Below are 16,497 nucleotides of genomic sequence, written 5' to 3' on the forward strand. Positions count from 1 at the left end.
AAATAAATCTGAAAAGACAAAGCCAAGAGGTAATGGAAAGGAAACACAGGAGTGAGGGAAACCTGAGATGAATAGGTTAAGATGAAGATTTAGTTGAGCGGCTTAGTGAGATCCTAAATCCCAGGGATCATGAGCTACATCAGTGGAATCATGGTTTCCAGAACATTTGTAACCCAAGGTCAAAGTCAGGTATATGTACTGATTTCAGGTGAGAGAGGGACCTATCTTCCCAAGAACTTCACCAAGATTGACAGAAACAAATGCTCAGCCCATGTTTGGATGGCCAGTTGAGTAAAGCAGAAATAAGCAATGCTGTGTTCATGACCATAAACATGAAGACAGTATTCTGGCTCCGTTTCTGGGAAATAGAGAAACCTACAAGCTGAAGAAGGAGAATGTTATCAGACAGTATCTGTGAGGCCTCCACCCATTAGGAAAATGTGTGCCTACCTAACTGAACAGCATGAAACCACACTCATGATTGAAGTAACTCTGGGCAGGTTATACCTGGAAATTCCTTCACACAGTAGTCAGGTTTAATTGCACACTTAATTTGGCTGGGCGCAGGGCTAGCATTCATGGGATGGGGAAAAGGTGCAACTTCCGAAGATGAGAAACAGGCTATAAACCTAGGGGTGTGCACCTTTTTCCCTCCAGGTGGTGTCAGCAGGATGTTGACCATGGGGAGCAGTGCCAGCAACACAGCTGAAGGAAGATTATGCTTTGTTTCATTACAGGAACAGATATTCTTTTAATGGATAGTTAGTAAGGAAGCCTATTGTATAAAGCCCAGCTTGAATTTTAATGTGAGAATGTTGAAGTCAGTCAGTCATTACTCATTTTTTTTTTATGAGTGTAATAACCTACAGGATATGCACTTGTCAGTCAGTACACACACCCTTTGGGCGTGGTAGGGCACTTGGCCATGCCTTTTAAATTGTAAACCTGATGCTGTGATTACACTAAGCTGCAGGAACTTCTCTAGTGCACCGTATGTTGTGCCCATGTTGCTCGTAAAATATGTTTGTGGTGTGGCACTGGTAATAAGGCTTGGATTTCCAGAAAACTAAACGTAAGTTTTAAATGTATGGATAGGTTCCGATCCTTTACAACACTGGTGACACAAATAAGGAATTCTGTATAGAATTCACCTATCTGTAGAGAGCAGGGGAAAACCTTCAGTGCTTCATCTGAAAGGGCATGGCCAGCTCTCAGCTCCAGACATTTGTTGCCATGGGAGAAAACAGGCAGATCTTGCCAGAATTTAAGATTTCTTTTTGAGATATCAGAAATACAATTTTTTTGTGAAATATGCCACATTCTGAATGATGAAAATTAAGGGGTTTTTTTGTTGTTTTTTTTAATTTTACTTAGCTTACTTTCCAGTTTGTGACTTTTGCTATCAAGGAAACTAACTTTAGGAGCATCATAAATTAGCATGCTGCTTACTTCAGTTCTCATTTGCTTGTTTTTATATAGTCTAGGAATTTAATTATCTTTCTAGCTTACTGTTCCTGTTTTTATCAACTTCCGTAGCGTAGACCAGTGGTTCTCAATCAGCAGCAATTATATCCCTTGGAGGGATATTTGGCCAAGTCTGGAAATACTTTTGGTTGCCACAACTTAGAGTGAGAGTGTGCTACTGGCCTTTAGGGGAGTAGAGGGCCAGAGATCCCGCTAAATTGCATAGGCCTCTATGTTGCATAGGACAGAACCCAACAACAAATAGTTTTGTGGCCCCAAATGTCAATGGTGATACGATTGAGAAATCTTCACGTAGATCCTGTTTTTAATTTCTGTGTATCCCTCCTTCCCTTCTTACTTGCCTTTCTTTTAAAGCACTTTTTCCCAGATACTCTGTTTCCTCTTCCTGGAATTTCATTCAGAACCTTTAGGTTGGTAGTTCTCAATTTCAGAATGTAGAAAAAATCTACATGGGAGTTTCTAAAAAATGGAGACTCTCAGCCCCCACTTGTAGATATTCTGACATGTGGATCTGGGGTGGGCCAAGATTCTGCTTCTTGAAATAAGCAGGTGATTCTAAGGAAGACCGTGCACAGACCACAGTGAAAGTGGTAGGACAGTCCTCGTTTTCATAATATCTGCTTCTCTCCACTTTTTTTGGATCCTTTATTAGTTGAACTCCTTAACTATATTGTTACTTTTACTAAGCCTTTAAAAATTGCATATCTTTTAATAGTTATTTACACTTTGGGAAATAAACTAAAATATTTATGGACAATCAGTCATCCAAGTAGCTGAATAATATATCTTACAGAGTTTCTTTCCAAAATTTCTGGTCTCTTTTCTCTACTTTTTTTGTAATATACTATATGTCTTTTCACTGGTTGATAGTGCTTCCCTGAAAATAAAAGATTAAAAACTTGAAAATATTAGAAATAATCCATGTAAGTGATTCCTTGACCAAACTGATGCATATGAAATATTACCATGTAGTTGTTCCATAGAGGCAAAAAGGGGAGGGCATTTATAGGCACATAAGAGCTATTTCTCCTAATGCTTCCTGGAACTCGGGAAAACTACATGTTTATGCAGATACCTGCCTTCAGGAGCTTCAGCTCATGACTGACATCCCATGTATTATAAAAATTGAGTTGAAATCACAGGACTTCAATAGGTCTACAGCAGTTATTCAGTGTCTTGTTGAAATGTATAATTAGAAGGATATGTGGCAGTTATTTGGATCATTTATCAAGGCATAGCCTCTGGGATGTCATTACCAACACAGATGTCCTTCCACACAGATAAGACAACTTACAATCGTTGTAAGTTGCAAACATCGTTGGTCTGCTAACCAGCTTGCCACCAAGGGTCATGGGTAGCTTTGTTATCCAACTTTGACCACTTCTCATCATAATCCCAAAGAAGCTATTTTTAAGAAAGCTGGAATTCTATCTGGATGGCTTTGTGTTTATTGGCAGATATTAAAATAGTTATCGAATGTCCTGGGGAGAGGTCGTTAGCTTCTCCCTCATAATATTCATCAAATGTTTTTCATAATAAATAAATACAGGTAAATGTCTTGCTGAGCAAATGTGTTTTCACGGGTTTCCCTGAGCCCCTCCTCTGTAAAAATCCTTATGGCTGACCCTACCAACAGGCTACTGTACTTGAAATGATGAGGCCATGTGTAGAAATTCCCTTTACCAGTTGGAATCTCAGTGAATTCATCTTCCTGGAACTTTATTTCATCTGACTTAAAATGAGGAGATTAAACTGGCTGATTTGTGATGTTCCTTCTTGTTCTAGAAGGCTATAACTCTGTTAGAGTGCTCACAATATAGATATCCAACGTTGAATCGTCGGGGGTCCATCTGTGGCAGGAGAAGATCACAGCTTTTCTCTGCATCCCTACCCCTTCCCCAAGGATGTGTCAGGGTCAAGGGCAGAATCATTTCCCATGATTACATCCACAGAAAGGAAATCATGCTGATGTGTCAAACTCAGCAGTACAAATTGGACCCTAAGATTAGGGATGGAGAGTACCTCTTTCCTGGATCCTGTCTCTAGTCTTGTTCTTCTGTGAAGTTAAAGAGGTAAAACACTTATTTTTGGCTTTTCCCTTTTTCATCTCTCATTAGACTTTCTCAGGGTCAGAAGTGGCAGGGCTGCCTGCCCTCTCCTACTGTACTTGGCTTGCTGCTTCTTGGAGGGCACCTGACCTGCCTTTGTTATCATACCAAGGCTTCATTGAGCCCCTGGCTGCAGTTATTTTCTGGATAGACTAGCCTAGCTCACTGGGGCTTGGGGTGAAACCTAACATACTCTCTATTTCCCTTAACAGCTTTGTTAGAGAATGGCAACTGTAGTCCTCACGTTAAGACATATAACCAGTTTTCGAATGTCAGGAAAGCATTCATTTATTTATCTTCCCTTTTTTCCCCCTTTATTGCTGTGCAATAAAATGCTTAGACAAGTTCTGAGAATGAGAATACAGAAACCAAACAAATGAATGTAGAGTGTATCATTATTCTGGGCGTATCTCATGATCTTTTATTCTCTGTGATCATGTCTGTAAAGGGAGAATAGTTGAATCTAATTTTTTTTTAATGTTTATGTATTTTTGACAGAGAGAGACAGAGCATGAGTGGGGGGAGAGCAGAGAGAGATGGAGACACAGAATCCAAAATAGGCTCCGGGCTCTGAGCTGTCAGCAGAGAGCCTGATGTGGAGCTCGAACCGACAAACTGTGAGATCATGACCTCAGCTGAAGTCGGATGCTTAACCACTGACTGAGCCACCCAGGCACCCCCTGTTGAATCTATATAAGAATTTCTAGGGTTGCCTGGGTAGCTCAGTTGGTTGAGTGTCTGACTCTTGATTTCGGCTCATGTCATGATCCCAGGGTCATGAGGTCAAGCCCTGTGTTGGGCTCTGTGCTGAGCGTGGAGCCTACTTAGGATTCATATTCTCTTCTCTTCTCTTCTCTTCTCTTCTCTTCTCTTCTCTTCTCTTCTCTTCTCTTCTCTTCTCTTCTCTCTATCACCCCCCCATTCCTCCCCCCTTGCGTGTGTGCTCTCTCACACACACACTCTCTCTCAAATTGAAAAGAAAAGAATTTCTAATCCTAACTCTGGGCCCAAAGAAATTGCTATTAAAGAATACAAATTCTTTGCAGGGAAGGTTATAGGCTTGTATCATCCCCATTCAGTTATGGAAGTTAAAAATTATTATGGACGCTAAAAATTGTGTTTTACATGGTGTGTAACTTAGAACCACATTGTCTGCTCGAAAATCCTAGCATGAAATTGGCCCTAACCCAAATCAGCAATGAGGAACTTACTCCTAGCAAAGACCTCTGCTCTGGGGTGACAGCCGTGGGCTACCCCATTACACTAGAAGAGACTTGTTCTAACATCAGCAAAGCCATCAGTGAAATTTATCATCAAAGACACCATGAATGCTTCCCAGTTACATATAGAAGTGTTAAAAATCACAACATGCTAGCAGACTATGTTTTAAATGAAGGGAAACCTATCTTTGGAACATAAGCAGAATACTGATAGGAAAATGGTAGGCAATTTGTGAGAAGAAACCCTAAGTGTTTTTGTTTAATATCCTTATTGTAAATGTGACATTACTTTAAAAATTACTAACAGTGGCATAAATATGAATTACAGCACAAAAGGAAAACTTCCAGAATGGCCCAATTATCCTTCCGGAACTACTTAAATCGTCTCCAGAAGACCTCCTCAGGGCAGCTCATCTTCTAGCTCTGGCAGAGATAGGCTGACTTGTTTTCATCTAAATCTACTGTTCTTTCTCCTCTGTGAAGGCAAAATAGATTATAAGGAATCACTCAATATAAAAAGGGATCTAATGTTTACTTCTCCTAAAAGTTTCTTTTTGATGAGTTAGCATCATCTTTATTAACAACTTTCTTAAATGCTTTCTTGGACCTTTTGCTTTTAGTGTAGCTAAGTGATATACATTTGAAAATATTTTTGAAACTTAAGTGGAAAGCATATTCTTTTAAAGACTCTTTTTGTCCAGCCTGCCGTGCTGAATTAGGTTTTGAGAGAGTCACCAAAGCTCTGGAATTTACACTGTGGCAGAATACCAGATGAAAAAATAGCCGTTCATCTTCTAAACAGAGCTGCGAGGTCAGGCATGTGTGTCTGCCCCCACCCTGGCATGGCTCTGCTCACCACCAGGCAGCTGAGAAGGCCTCGTCCTCAGCAGGGACCTGAGACCTGCCAACACAAGACATCATCAGAGCGCCTCAAAATGTTTTAGTACTAACTCTGTGTGCAGAGAAAAGTTGGAATGAAACCATGAGAAGCAAATGTAAGAGAATCACTTATTCAAAAAAGGCCATTTGGTTTGGCTCTGCTTTATCTGGGAGTTTCCAGACCAATTCAGCCTGTATCCTGAAGAGATCCCAGCCTAGAAAAATAATTTTTTTTCAAGTACATGCATCATTGGCGCTACTATTAATTCCTAATTTAGACTTATTCTGATAATGTCAGTGGAATAAAATGTAGAGTAATATTTATTTAAAATGCATAAAAGATACAAACATTGACATTCTCTCTTCCCTCAGGCCTATTTAATTGCCCCCCCCAACTTGAGTGGCATCCTGTTAACTCATTAACATGTACTTATTACACTCATCCTTTTTTTATATTAGTCTTAGCTTCTAATATGAATATATATTTTTTAATTCTGCTTGGCTTCTTTGTCTTGCATTTTTAAAATGTTAAAACGCTAGACTAATAGTAGTCAGAAATACAGAATGTTTTCTGTGTTATGCCAGTTGTGAAAAGTACGTGTCTATACCAATTCATGGTATTATTATTCTGTGTTTTGTTATCTAGTTCAATTCTTTCTCTTGCTAAGTTTTAATAATTTTTAATCATTCAATTATAATCTCAACATTGGTAGTCTCGACTAGAACCTAGTCAGTTTACTTTTCATGTACATAATGTAAAGTGTTACTTATAATCTGCTTAAAATTGAGACAATTTTATATAAAATATGCTGTTAAGTAATAGTCCGTAAAAGATAATTAAAACTATAATGATGTGGCTCTAAGTAATTCTTTTACAGAAAGAGTATTGAGCTAAGTATAAAATATTTTGAAAAAAACTGGTATTGGAGATAAAACTATTCTCTTAGTCTGCATATTTTTCCATTCCACTCCATAGTTTTTAATTCTCAGGTACACAAATAGTAGTCATAAAAAAATCTGAAATTGAATTTAGGCATCTTCCCTCGTTGCATTAGAATTCTCGAATACTTGCAAGCCGTAAGGTCACTGGGTACAATTAAAGGGTCCAAGACGAAGAAGCCATTGCAATGAAGTGAGAGCAGATGCTAAGAGGGAAAAACGGAATAATTGAAACCTGCCTAAATGTGACACTCAGGCAAATGTTAAAGCATTATATTTTAAATGTTCTCTGAGAGCTTATTTACAGAATGTTTTGCTGAAAATATTATAAAGAAAAATGCCATTAACCTAGGGTAAATAACCTCCTAGTATATCTATTGGATAAACTTTTATAAATACATACATACAACTGCTTAAGGTAGATCCTATTTAGCAGACTTGCTGGTTTGAGGAGGTGTGCATGGGGCCCTTTCTATGGGTTTTCTGCCCAGCATGTGTTCTAGCATCTGACCAGTTCTTTTTGGCCTGAGCCTATGGAGGATCGTGCTGGGGCTCAGGAAGGCACAGTAAATTAAGCTGTGCACTGTAGTCTGTTTCCAGGTCACTGCCTTCTGCCTCTTTCTCATACCTTATTCACCCTTTGACCTTGTTAGAACAGTAATGTTTCTTCATAAAACATCCTTAATGAGACTATTTACCTTGCATACCCAATGAGATCATGCTTTGTGTAATAAATTCTGTGCTCGAACATGTGCCAAGAAGGCAACCCTTGCAGCTGTTAAAGAATTAACTTTTTAACTGAGGGAGGGAACTTTTGCTTGGCGTCCACAGCTATCATGGCTCTGTTTTTCTTATTTTAAGTATGTTATAAAACTAGATGGAGGTTTTCTCTACTTTTTTTTTTTTTTTTGCTTATTTGTGTTTTGTTTTGCGCATACAGTTGTATCAATATTGAGCATGGCATAGTTATTCCTAAAGAATGCGAATTTACAAAGCAGATAAATAATGTGTATTTTCTTAAGAATGTTCATTTGATTTCAAATATCTATTTGTGCAAAGAACTCAACTCTCAGGTGCAATGGAACTTAGGAACTTTATTTTTAATCAGAAGTAGCAGGTTCTTCCCCCATGAATTCTATTTTTCATACAGACCAGTTTGAATTCTGCCTCTTGGTATCTCCTTCCATCAGGATTACGGTGTCTTCACATGGAGCAAAAGCATAAAGCCTGGGTTGCCTGCTACAGGAGCAGCCCCCGAGTCCACAGAAGTTGACTGTTCTGCCCAAGGAATTAGGAGAGAAATATCTTGTGGATTGGTACAGGCTGTTATATGCCTCCTGTTAAAGAGATTAATAATCTCTTCGGTACAGGTAACCTAATGGTAACCTTGCCAAAAATTTAAGTCATTTGAGGGCTTGGCCCTTTTTCACACCCCTTTGGCCTCTTGGTTTGATGTCATCTGCAAGCGTAATGGGGTTTCTCTCTTCTGTTTTTCCATGTCATTACAGTAGCCCACCACCTGCTGACTCTGCCACAGTCACAAGTGCCATCCTTGTGACCCCCTGCAAACCACTGCACCACCCTGTACGATGGGGATGACAATAGTACCTACCCCACAAGGCCCTTAGGAGGATTAAATGAGATATTTTTAAAAGATGGTGTCCTAGCACTTAACATACAGATCCCTAATCAATGGTAGCTCTTTACTATTGCTTTTTCCCCCACTAAGAAAATTACATAGTCTCAGGATTAGAAGAAAACCAAAGAGCCCATTTTAAACACAGAACTAAAGCAAACAGTCCTGTAGCTTATAGTGGTGAAACTGTTTCTAACAAACAAGGTGTGACTGCTGGGGGATAGGGTGGAAGAGAGCATAGAGGACTTGACGTGTTTTTTTCCATGGTGCTGGACCTTCTTCCAGGCATGCATTCTGACATCGCAGTATTTGTCTTTTGAGCTTATTTTGGAAAAATACTTCTAAATTTATTTCTTACCACATTTATAGGGGTAAGAGATTTATTCCTGTTTCTCAAACAAATATGAACCAGAGAAGTTCCTTTCAGACAAATGAAAGGCCGGAACGTACAGTGGAGGTCTGATTTTCTTCCATTGTGGGGCCACTGGATCTCAGTAACTCATTGAATCACGTTTTTCTACCTTTGGACAGAACTGCACTCAGGCAAGCAGGATGCCTGTCTACCTATTACTTTAGAGTTTTTAGAAAATATGGGGCGCCTGGGTGGCGCAGTCGGTTAAGCGTCCGACTTCAGCCAGGTCACGATCTCGCGGTCCGTGAGTTCGAGCCCCGCGTCGGGCTCTGGGCTGATGGCTCAGAGCCTGGAGCCTGTTTCCGATGCTGTGTCTCCCTCTCTCTCTGCCCCTCCCCCGTTCATGCTCTGTCTCTCTCTGTCCCAAAAATAAATAAACGTTGAAAAAAAAAAAAGAAAATAATATTACGTGCCCTTGTTGGTAATTCATTCCAGGCTCTCTCCATAATGCATTCCAGAACACTTGAAGGAAATTCTCCTGATATCTAATCTCAATCCCTTCTTCTGCCCTTTAAACCCTTTATATCTTATCTTAACTTCAACGGGGATAGAAAGCAGATCCTCACCAGGGTTTGCCACGTGCCTTGTTAAGTTTTTGAAATTGCTATTTCGTCTCTCACGTCCCTCCTCACCCTCTACTGTAGAATAAGTCGATCCCAGTCTTTTCCCACTTTTTTTTTCCTCTTCACTAAGCATTTTTTGTCCAGGGCTTTGTGGGTAAAAGATTTGTCATTTTGTTGTTCCCCCTGAGACTTCCTTGGGGTATGTATCAGCACATAAATGGCAAGGTGCAGGTAGAAGGTGTTCCATGTAACCAGCCCACGGTCCACCCCAGCTGGCCTTGAGGTGCCGGCTACTTCCCTGCCCCACCACTGCTTACAGTTCTGCGGGAGTAGGGCCCCAGGGGCGCCACGGGCATGGTTAAGCGTCTGACTGTCCGTTTCGGCTCAGGTCATGATCTCACAGTTTGCGGGTTCGAGCCCCATGTCAGGTTCTGTGCGAACAGTGCAGAGCCTGCCTGGGATTCTCTCTCTCCCTGTCTGTCTGCCCTTCCCATTCTCATGCTGTCTCTGTCTCTCTCTAAATAAATAAATAAACTTAAAAAAGAAAAGAAGTCGTGCCACAGAGAGCTTTGGACCTACGATTTATGCTCAGCCCTGCCACTCAATCCTATGGCAGTCTTGCTTTAATACAAACCTACCACCAAGAGGCCATTTCTCTGACATTGTTTCCTCTTGTAAGATTCTTGCTTGATTTAAAGTAGTCTCAACCTGGCCAGACCTCGAAGACATGCTGCTTCACCTTCATAAGTCTGGCTATCTAGCCCCCAGAAGTACCTCGTAGGGAGGTGCTGACTTTGCACCTTTTTGACTTTGTACCTCTGGCAGGGAAAGTGTCAGAATACGTCATTGGGGGTTGCCTTCAGAACCTTGTTATCCTCTCTGCACAATTAGTGGACCCCTATTCTGATTGCCTCGGATTCCCCTGAGTCTCTCTTCTGAGATTTGGCTTCTGGTCTGAGGGACTCCCCTCTTTGAGGGGAGGTCAGTTGTGCTTAAATCTGGGTGGATTCCCAACACAGGAAGGTGGCCTGGTCCATATGGGTCTTCCGTATAACATGAATCACACTAGAAGCAAACCAGGACATGGTGGGAATTAATGGCAGAGGGGTATTGTAAATTGTGACCTCCCGTAGAAAGATACAACAACTTCTCCCTGCCACTGACTTTCCAAATATATTGTCAGTACCACCGACCCCACACTTATCATTGCCCGCTTCATAGACCTAATTACTTTCTTATGTATTGATCGAACTTCCCCAAGATTGTTATCTCTTGTCTGGGCTCAGATCTTGTTACTCAACATTGCACTGCTCACAAAAACAGCATACCTCTACACAGTGGGTGGATATTGGTTACCTGCTAAGTAGTGAGTAAATATATTCTACGGTAGCCACAAAATTGCATTTATTAAAGATACAAAGATGTCTATAGATACCCTGTGCACATATTAAAATTAAACATATGGAGATCCACTCATTCAGAATGTCTTTTTTCCTCAGGTTTATTGAGGTTATGATTAACAAATAAAAGATTATATATATTTAAGGTGTACTACACGGTATTGTGATATAATGTGCATGTATAATTATTACAAGCTAATTCGCATAATACATCACCTCATATAGTTATCATCTGCGGGCCTGTGTAATGTGGAAAGTCTTTTAATGTGGTCAGAAGTTAGGTTTGAGTTTGTCTTAGCATGTGTTCTATGCTAATAATATTGATATGCCTGTTAATTTATTAAATTTTGTACATTAACATGAGACTATTCAGAGATACTTTTTAAAACACTGTCTTCAAGTTCTTTAACCACTCAAGGAGTATTTATAAACAGTTGAAATGCACTTTTTTATTATCCATTGAGAAGCTAATCATTTATTCCTAAAGCAGTGTAGGCACATTGCCCCTGGATGGTCGCCCCACTCCCATTAGTATGTACTGCCTTGGGAACAATATGTGCTCTTTTTCCTGTTAGTACCAGTTAGAGAGGTTTTGCTGCAAAACTATTAAACCTATAGAATGGTGACATTCCTTCCTTTGGTTCTATGACACAGAAATAGAAACATGCTAACTCTCTGAGCATGTCTTCTCTGGCAGTAGGAAAGCAAAGAGAAGCCACGCAAACAAAGAGGATGAGGAGGATAGGGCAAACGGGAGCAAGGCGAGGGTGGCAAGAGAGAAGAGAGAGGAATGGGTGGGTACTGTTACTGTCCTGTGGCTTCAAACCAGAAATTATATTTGGCCCATGAACAGAAAATCCATGTTTTTGTATAACCTCAGTCTATTCTCTCTAATGTTTACTGCCAAGACCTAAAACTTCAAGACATTTCTAAAATGACAGAATTCTCACTTTAAATTTCTCCAGTGAAATGTCATGATTGAAAAAAATCTCATACTAGTCTTTTATTCTACCCCAGAAGGGGCAGGGGGAAGGCTGTCCTAATTACCCATTTCTTGAACTAAAATATCTCTAATTGAACATACTTGAGAAAGATCACGATGAAAGTAACATGAACCATGGGAGAGTCCCATCCCACCATCTTACTGTGAGATGCAAAAATGAAATCATTCCTATCCAGCCATCATTCTTCCACACCAGTAGTTTGTCAAAAACTATGTTACAGGTCCTGTCCACCTTGGGACATAGAGTAAACCACAAAGGAAGACCTGCCATGCCATGTCTCAAGGCCTTTGTGAATCGTGAGATCTCAATGGGAATTCTTCACACTTTTTATAAGGTTCCACCAGATGCGCCCTGCTTGCTGTTCTGCATATTGGTCAAGATAGGAAGCAGGGCCTCCCCACTGCACAGCTCCGGGGGTGGGGGGAGAACAATCGTGGAGAGCCTGTAGAGTTCTGTCCTCCAGCAGTGCCGGGGAAAAAGTAGCTGCCCAGATGTTGCTGGTAATTAAGGACTTGGCAGCTGAGGGCAGCCAGGAAGCACATACTAGTTACTGTAACATCCACATAGAATGAGTGAAACTCCTTTAGGTCCAAGTGGTACTGGGACATGTTTAAATTCACATTAATGTACCCCTCCATGCACCCCCCCCCCCCCCCCGCCCAACACACACCGCTGTTGCTGGCACTAAAGGAATGAAGTGTGGCTGTGGCCACCTGGGAGCATGGGTCCCCAAGCCCAATGCCCATTAACTCCATGTTAATTTAGTAAGGTGGTTTGCAGGCAGTGCTAAGACCCCCCAATTTATGTTCACTGATGCTTTGGATAATGGAAACATGCTTATTAAGGATCTTTGGCAAAAGATTTTCCTGTGTAATTAGCAAACATCTTAATTATACACTTGGATTTGAAGCTGTGGCTAATCTTAAAGTATAAAAATAATGCAAATTAGATAAAGAAAGAAGGATTAGAAGGGAAACCATATAGCATAACTCCATTAATAGAGTATAATAATTTATTAAAGTTTCTCAAAATGTGAATTTGAAATAAATTCAGCATTTATTAAGTACCCATAAGCATAATGGAAAGGATGTTTTAGGAATGTGTAAGACACTATTACCAACTTTTAGGAACTTTCATTTTAGAATGTAACACGTATTAGAAGAGCAGCATAAACTTTCCAAACACTTTAGAAAGGCTACTTCGAGTAATATAAGTATAACTAATTATGTATCTTCCCGTGCTTTTAGAAAAGATATTGGATGGATACACATGGCTGCAAAATCTACACACTGAAGATATTTATTACCTTGAGCTGTTTAAATAAATATAGATTATTACTCAGTTCCAAGTGTGTCCCACATATATTCCCAAAATCATAGGCTAAAGTTAAGTGTAACTGAAATACCAAACATAATGTTGATGATCTCTTCAATAGGTTATGCTACAAGCCATAGCCTTGTGGATAAGTGCTAGAGAAAATGTTCATGATATTTTATAGCATTGACCTTAAGTCAGCCATGAGAATAAACACAGCAGTATAGACCTAAGGCCAAAAAGAAATATGATTTTTACAATTAATTTGCAAGCAAATATCACTTTTAATAAAATTTGAAACTATAACCCTTGGCTGTTGCTAGTCAATCAAATTACAGTTATCATCAGATGTAGTCTTATAAAGAAGGAGGACATTTTAATGAACTGGAATATTTTTACTATTTGAAGAATTATGGAAAGAATGGAAGTAACACTGAAATATTACTTCAGGTGTCAGCAGTAACTTTCAACATGTTTTTATTTTTCTTATCCATTTAGCCCTCTGTGACATAGGAGAGGGGAGCCTTATCGTCTCCATTTCTCCTTGAGGCTTAGAGAAAAGTTTATGTGACCCAGGCAGTTCCCAAGTATCTAATTCCCCAAATAATCGGTATGCTATCGATGAGGCACTTTGCTGATTTTTTTTCTTGGTTGGTGGCTCACTCATTTGTTTGTCAGAAGCATCTTAGTTACATACCGTAAGTTTAACACTACTGTGCAGTACCTGTCGACAGCTTCCCATTAGCACATGTGAATATGATACATTTGCTTTTCATTAAAACAATTCCAAACATTAGATTTTTTCTGCCAGAAATATTTTATTGATGGAGGTAGTCTGTAAAGAAATGAAACGATTCGAAATGACTGCTTTAAAATAGTTTTGCTAATTTTAAAACTCCTTAAAATATAGGAATTCTATCTTTTAAGCCCAGTTCCAGTATTTAATAGATGTGTGGCAGGTAGATCTATTGTTGGCCAGTGGCTTGTCGTTCATCTAAATTGGTAAGTGTTTCTGTGATGAATGTGGTAAAGATTAATGGCCATGATTGTAATCATGAACGGTTATTTCTAAAATCAAGCTAATTAGTGTGGCATATTTCTACTCTACATTAAACGTGTATGCTAGAAGTCCCTCACGTGTTTGAACTAAGTAGAGTTTTGAAATTCTTCAGTGAAATTGAAAACCTTACAGGGGTGCCTTACAGGATGGCTCAGTCGATTGAGCATCATACTTTGGCTCAGGTCATGATCTCACAGTTTGTGGGTTTGAGCCCTGCATCAGGCTCTGTGTTGAAAGCATGGAGCCTGGAGCCCGCTTTGGATTATGTGTCTCCCTCTCTCTCTCTCTGCCCCTGCCCCTCTCGCACTCTGTCTCTCTCTCAAAAATAATAAACTAAAATAAAGAAAACCTTACAATTGCAAATAAGTTATTACTGTAGCTCTAAGCTCAATTTGGCATTTCTAAGCTTTCTTTTCTTTTTATCCTTTAAGTCATACATCAAGGGGCACTTGGGTAGCTCAGTCGGTTAAGCATCCGACTTCGGCTCAGGTCATGATCTCACGGTCTGTGAGTTCGAGTCCCACGTCAGGCTCTGTGCTGACAGCTCAGAGCCTGGAGCCTGCTGCAGATTCTGTGTCTCCCTCTCTCTCTGCCCCTCCCCTGCCCCTCCCCTGTCTCTCTTTGTCTCAAAAAACAAACAAACAAACAAACAGTTATCTGTCTACCCATTGACCCCACACACCTGCCATCCAAAACCCAACCTCCCATCTACCTTCCAGTCTCCCTTACATCTCCCCATTCTTTCATTTCTCATCTATTTTAAGTGCCCTTGAGAAAAATGAGAAAGAAAAGCAGTTTCTGTTAAAATTAATACTTACTGATCCTTTGGTTTTAATTAAAATGACCACATTATATTTATTGTCCAAAATATGGCACTTGTAAGAATAAACAGGGCATTATTGGTAATCATTCCGGGAAAACCAACATAAACCAGGACTGTTCTGGGTAAATCAGAACATAATGTCACTCGTACATAATAAGTTCTCCTAAGAATCTGAAGTGGGATTCTAATATCGTAGTATGATATTTTTTAGTTAGATTATATGATATGTGAATTGTTGATTTGTATTCAAAATATAGAGTGGGTCAGATTTTTAAATATTGTATATGTGTGCATTGGTGTAACTTAAACATGGTTTTGCAGCATTAATTCCTATACATGTAGTTAGCTTAGTAGTTAGCTCTCCAATTTGAAATCACCTAGATATTTAATTTATTCCATCTTGTTGCCTTGCTTTGGGGTTGATTGCTCTCCCATTAATTCAGTGGAAATCTATAAATCACTTTCTCCAGGTATACCATTCACCAGCGTGCCACGGGGGCTCTAAACGAGGAGGAACACCCAGTCTTTGTGTTTCAGTGGTTCACAGTGTAACTGGGGATTAGGGCTAGCAGAATGTATGCCAAATAACCGCATAAGCCAGCGATGACACATGGACCAGAACAGGAAGAGTAAAGTGGTAGAGAAGTACAGGAACTAGTAAAGGGGCCAGCAAAGCTAATTAGAGGGAGCAGAGACTGCTTTAGAATAAGACCCATTCTAGCACTTGTTGGCAACCTGGTGGAGAATAGGCAGGAGTTATTGGTTTATCTAAGATTTAATGGAGACGTATGTAACTTATTAGCATATGAAGTAATTTTACCTTCCTCTGAACGCTCATCTCTATCATGTGTTTGCTGTGTGATCTTAGACCTACCTATTTCTTAACCCTTCTGGCCTGTTTCCTCATTATAAAATAAGAAACTTAATGGTGCCTACTCATAAAATCGTTAAATTGGTTAATTAATATAAAACATTTAGGACTGTGCCCGATATTAGAAAATCACTGAGAAGGCTCTATTTGTTACTGTGACAAGACATCTTTAAAAGAAAAGTAGTCAACTAAGTCAATGTTTAATTGTAACTTACCTCATGTAAGGTATCCCAATCCTAATTTAAATTTGCCCTTATTATTTACAATTTCTTTTACAGCTCGAAAGTCAAAGAAGTTGGGCAAGTTAAAAGGTATTCACGAGGAGCAGTCACAGCAGCAGCCCCCACCCCCTCCCCCACCCCCCCAGAGCCCCGAGGAGGGGACAACGTACATAGCTCCTGCAAAAGAGCCCTCGGTCAACTCAGCGCTGGTTCCTCAGCTGTCCACAATCTCACGAGCGCTCACGCCTACCCCTGTTGCGATCCTTGAAAACATCGAGCCTGAGATCGTGTATGCAGGCTACGACAACTCAAAACCAGACACAGCCGAAAACCTACTCTCCACTCTAAACCGCTTAGCAGGCAAACAGATGATCCAAGTCGTGAAGTGGGCAAAGGTACTTCCAGGTAGGCATGCGTCTCCTTTCAAGGTCTGCATCCTGAAGAAGAGAAGTCAGGGCAACACATTTCACCATCTTCCCAAGAGTGCAGTTGGAGTTAGCTTTCTGTCAGGTCCTCATACCAAATTTTGTAATCGCTACCAAACTAATGAAGTGTGTAGGGA

At 40.1% G+C, this 16,497-nt stretch overlaps 1 protein-coding gene across 1 annotated transcript in view; it reads left to right on the forward strand.

The window, feature by feature from the left end:
- The window catches only part of NR3C2 (nuclear receptor subfamily 3 group C member 2), a 354,747-nt gene that overhangs the window by 268,273 nt on the left and 69,977 nt on the right, over window positions 1-16,497 (forward strand). Inside the window, exon 5 of the mRNA XM_043567788.1 lies at window positions 15,993-16,340. Coding sequence (XP_043423723.1) covers window positions 15,993-16,340 — 348 coding nt within the window. The remainder of the gene's footprint in view (window positions 1-15,992; window positions 16,341-16,497) is intronic.

This window comes from Prionailurus bengalensis, chromosome B1 (assembly GCF_016509475.1).
Source record: "Prionailurus bengalensis isolate Pbe53 chromosome B1, Fcat_Pben_1.1_paternal_pri, whole genome shotgun sequence".
NCBI lineage: Eukaryota > Metazoa > Chordata > Mammalia > Carnivora > Felidae > Prionailurus > Prionailurus bengalensis.